Genomic DNA, 5,136 nt, shown 5'->3' with positions numbered 1-5,136 from the left:
AATCAGAAGTATTATAATGTAAATTATATTAACAGTATACAAATGTCAAGATATGTTGGCCGTCCAGATTTGGATGTCGTTAGAAAGTCATGAGATTTCTTATTTGCTGTATTTAAATTGCCTACAAATCATGAAGTGTTTCTTTTCACATTTGGATTAACACCATAAAATTATGCTTGAATTATATATTCAGGACATAATCGTAGAATATAAAAATTCGATATGACAGCGAAGCTATGAAGGTTTGAAAAATGACCAATACTGTGATCAGAAACCGTCCAGAAAATCGATGCACTACCTTACAATCATTCACTAATCGCACGCTTATAGAGAGTTTTTGAAATAATATAAAAAATATTCAGTTTTGAATCATCGCACTTTGGGATTATACTTTGAATTGGTACAGTGTATCGAATTGTGATACTATTAATAGTCTAAAAATTGTGAAATCCATTTTACTTTTTTGTAAAATTGAGAAATACCAGTTTTCTGGGTGATTACTATAGGCGCACTGAGGTTTCATTCACATTTATCGATTGCACCTCCGTTTTTCAAAACTACTACTACGTAGTACTTGAGCCATTCTTGTTGGCATACCTTCCACAAGCTTTCGGACGTACAGTGCTGGGCAGTAAAAGTGGACGAAAAGTAGCACACACACAAATATAAATATAACTTCAAAAAGTAGAAATTAGAATAGCAAGTTTTAATTGGACATTAACCAGAAAAAGCAAGTTGAAATAGGCAATTTTGTATGGAGCGCAAGGTGAACCACCTTGCGAATTCCATAAATACTTCTGAAATTGTATAGTTTCAATTAAATATATCTTCAAGTTTGTATTAATGATTCTTATTTTTCATGTGTCTGTCTCTTTTTGGAATTGAATTCGCAAGGCAGGTCACCTTGCGAATTCAAAATTGTCCAATTTTGTCCAATCAGATGCCGTGAAATCACGAAAATCGCTGCGTAGATTCATCACGCTGTGTTGCAATATATTCTACTCCTGTGATGACGGTTGATGCAAGGAGCCTTGAGATAATTGTGTAGGCTGTGTATGAGAGCAAGATCATGTGATGTGGTATTCAGGACTCGGTCAATTCTAACAGGTCTCGTTTCACCACTTGCCTACTAACCCAATGAAATTGGCCATCCCTCATTCCACCATCCAGCCCGTGTCGGTACCGTACACCTCCCTGCCGGTGTGATCACGTAGTTGCGCGGGTGGTGACGCAAGACGTCTTGGTGGCACCCATCGCAAGTGCTGAAGTGGCGGCTTTAGCACTTTTCGTTTGCGATGGGTGCTACCAAGACCTCTTGCGACACCGCGTTGGCCCACCAGAGCCACCACGACATTGCGACCCAACCGAGCGTACAACATAATGTTAGCTGTAAGGGGAGAACCACTAAGGGGAGAACCACATTGGAGATAGTCGGAGTGCACTCATCAGTGCACAATTCTCTGGAGCAGCATCACTGTAACGTCTTCTGTCAGTGTTATAGCCAATCGTGTGTACTACGTAGTACTACGTAGTAAGAAACAAGGTGTGATGGATTCTGATTGGATATTAAAAAGGAGCAAGGTGGCTCACCTTGCGAATTCCATTAACAAGTCAAATATACAAAACCATGTGGAAAATTTAACTCCTCTGTGATTAGGTCAATTCAAACTCGAATCGAAATGTCCGATCGTCACCCGAGGACATTTCCCCGGTGCTAATGCCTGTCAAACATTCGAAGCAGCAACAACATTACACTAATACACAGTGCAAGCGTCTCCTCTTGTAGTTTCGCTCCTACCATGAACGACAACCAGTACTGCCACAGCTATGGGGCTCCGCCCACGACTTGGAAGCGGTGGAGGTCGAAGGAGGAACTAATCCTGAAAACAACAAGCGTCACGGACGGTGCCCGACGATGGGCGGCCAAGCCCATCGCGCCGGTACCGCATGTATGTATTCCAAGAAGAGCTCTTGCATGCGGGACCGGCGCGACAAAGAGAAGTACATCGGTGTCTTTCACCTCATGGTATAGGTCAAACGCAATCAACGGCCGTGGTTGCAACAATACCTCCTAACGATGCAAAACCTAGCAAATGGGTATGAATGCCTTAGTCGTTTGTTGCACCGTTTCTGTGCCAGCCATCGATTTTCCCACGTGTACCTTGTATCAACAAGGTCACACCAGCCCACCAAGCAAGACGTTGGCAGAAGTGGTGAAGTCGTTCTAAACATTCTGAACACATTTCGTACGTCCTGACTATCCGAGCTGATGGTACATGCAACATATTTATATGTCGCCTATAAAATGATTTAATAGGTGTCAAGCTGCCGCTATTGTTCATCGTCAAAGGGAAGCCAGGTGGGCCAACGGACAAACTCGAGTTGCTTCAGTACGGTCAACGTCATGTGTACCGGTATGCTGTTTAAGCAAACGCTTGGATGGATCACCGTGTCTGGGGCATCTATCTGGAGTATTTATTTGCTCAGCATGTAGAGGACGCGTCGGTGCTAATGGTTGATAATCTCGACTGTCACGTCTCCGAGGAGTCGCATAAGAAAGTGGCTGAAACGCTGTTTAGTGTTGTGGAACCACTGCCCAAGAACTGGACTAGTCAGTGCCAGTCGCTTGATGTTGGTATTATAGGCCCGTCAAGGCCATATTGAAGTCTGAGTGGCTTCTGGAGGATGAGGAACGCGGAACCGACGAAATGACAGCGCAAGAGAAACGTTGTGCTACAATCAATCGTACCATTCGTGTGTGGAACAAAGTTACTGATAGTACTGTAGTTCAATCATTTGACAAAGCTGTACCTAGTGTTATTGGATTGTAATACAGCCCTTGTTATTCATCGGTGTTGTTATGATCGGCGCTTTGGCAGGCCAATCCATTAAACCAATGCCGCTTTGCCCGATATGAGCTCTTGTGAATCTTGAGACGTGGATTGGGGCGTTGTTTTGTTGAAAAATGGGGTCAATTATGCCATGTTGGGGTTTTCCCAGAAACGGCAACAGGTACATGTCCAACGTCCTGCAGTAACTAGTACTGTTTTGTTTGCCTTCAAGGAAGGCTAATTCAGTGCGGCCAAACGCGCTCATTCCAGCCCAAATCATGACGCTTCCACCACCACTCACTCGCTTGGTGAAAATGTCTTGATCCTTTCTGAGGTATTGCCAGTACTATTGATAGCCATCTGGGCCATCGAAATTGAATTTCGTTTCGTCACTAAAGACATGTTGGCCCAGAGGTTTGATTTGGACATCCATTCGGCAGCTAATTTCGCCCTCGCTTTCTTATGGCGTTGTTTAAGAGCTGGGCGTGGTTTTCTCTTGATGTACTTGGCAAGCTCTATTGAGCGCAGCCAGTGTCGCACAGTAGATGCATTTACTGTGCTATTTAGTGCGTAGGCGATCCTTTTGGACGAATAATGCTAAGCCGTGGCGAGGCGAAAGATTTGTCTCAACATTCGCTTGGTGACTTTTGGCTTACGACCAACTGGTTTATTGGGTCTTGGCGTGGTTTAGGACTACAAACATGTCCTTATGGCTTTTCGCTGCATCCAATGGCTTTAGCAATGTAGCGATTGCTTTTACCTTTATTGTGAAGGGCATGAACGGCGCCAACTTGCTCCGAGGTCAAACGTTTGCCTCTTGGCATGAAAGGTTTTGAAAAATGATCATTTGACAAGGTAGGACTGCAATTACTTATATTTAGAATGCTTTAATTGGGCACAAATGGCTAGAAACTTGGCTTTTTTGGATGAAATCTCAGTGCTTCTATAGTTTTTATCCCCCTGAAAATGGTTTTTCTCAATGTTACAAAAAAATAAAATGGATTTCACAATTTTTAGTCTAGTATCACAATTCGATACGAATTCAAAGTATAATCCCAAAGTGCGATGATTCAAAACTGAATATTTTTTAAAATATTTCAAAAACTCGAGTGGGTCTATATGTACTACACCATTTTTCAATTGACTTGGACATTTTATCGATGGATTCGGTTGATATACCATTGGATTGAGTGGCGTGCCCATTCGAATGAATGAGTGCCCAATGGATTTGGTACCCACGTTCGGTGTGCCCATTGGATTTGGCACGACCCCCTCGTGTGCCCATTCGATATGCCCATGCGCCTTATAGAATTGGTTTGTACCCAACCAAACAACCTTTAGATCATTCGAAAGTGTCGTGCACTCTTTACAGTTGGCAATTGCTTTTTCTAGAACATCGGACGGGGGGTTCTATAATTCTCGCGCGCTTTTCGTCACTTTCAAATCTCCCGCGTGACAGTGAACCATGGAGAACACAGCACCCCAAACGCCACCAAACGAACGTACAAACGCATTCCGTTGTCGGCCAAGAAGCGCATAGTTGATGCGTTCAACAACGCGATGGACTGGAAGCGCGTCGCTCAAGTGAACGGCGTCAACATCAGCAGCGCACGAAATTGGCTGCATCTGGACTCGTTGACGTCGAAACAACGAGGTATGAAAGTCGTGTCTACTCGATCTAACATTGTCATGTAAGGGGAATCACGACTCCTGACGGAGGAAAACGTCGACATGCTGCAAAGTTGGGTGGAGCATGACGTCCAAATCACGCTCCAAGAGATCAAAGATCGATTGGCGCTTGATTTGGTGTAACGACGTCACTCCAGTGGCGTCATAGGGTTATCGACCAATCAGAACAGACGTCACTGTTGACGTCAGTTTACGACCAAGCTCGATTGGCGTGCGGCGTGCTCGGCCATGGACACCAGAAGTTCCTTCTGCAGAGCGCACGTATATATAGCATTAGATATAGTATAGTCACAGTAGTCATGCATGTAGATGTAGATAACGCCAATCAATCAGTTTTACAATTTCCTCTGCGTTATCAACTCCCTACATTTGGGCATCGAGGTGTCCACATCGACTTTGCATCGTGAACTCGACAAACGTGTGTTCACGTACAAGACGGTTCATTATGAACCCTTACAAATGTTTTATTTTCATCCTTTGGATGATTTATTGTATTCATTTTTGAGTTTTCCTAATTGAATGCAAGCACGACACTTTTGAAGGATCTAAAGGTTGTTTGGTTGGGTACAAACCAATTCTATAAGGCGCATGGGCATATCGAATGGGCACACGAGGC

General features: G+C 43.8%; 1 protein-coding gene across 1 annotated transcript; it reads left to right on the top strand.

Annotated features, from left to right (window-relative positions):
* Nucleotides 1–1,295: 1,295 nt before the first annotated feature.
* Nucleotides 1,296–4,643, top strand: H257_03328 (hypothetical protein; the record flags this gene model as incomplete). Its single annotated transcript, XM_009827339.1, has 6 exons — nt 1,296–1,370; nt 1,826–1,940; nt 2,318–2,395; nt 2,495–2,635; nt 4,291–4,485; nt 4,528–4,643. 6 exons carry the CDS (start codon nt 1,296–1,298, stop codon nt 4,641–4,643), a joined length of 720 nt encoding a protein of 239 aa, XP_009825641.1.
* Between the last annotated feature and the right edge of the window lie 493 nt (nt 4,644–5,136).

The sequence above is a fragment of the Aphanomyces astaci genome (genome assembly GCF_000520075.1).
Source record: "Aphanomyces astaci strain APO3 unplaced genomic scaffold supercont1.6, whole genome shotgun sequence".
In the NCBI taxonomy this organism is placed as follows: domain Eukaryota; phylum Oomycota; class Saprolegniomycetes; order Saprolegniales; family Verrucalvaceae; genus Aphanomyces; species Aphanomyces astaci.
This window is presented reverse-complemented; position numbering and strand designations above follow the sequence as displayed.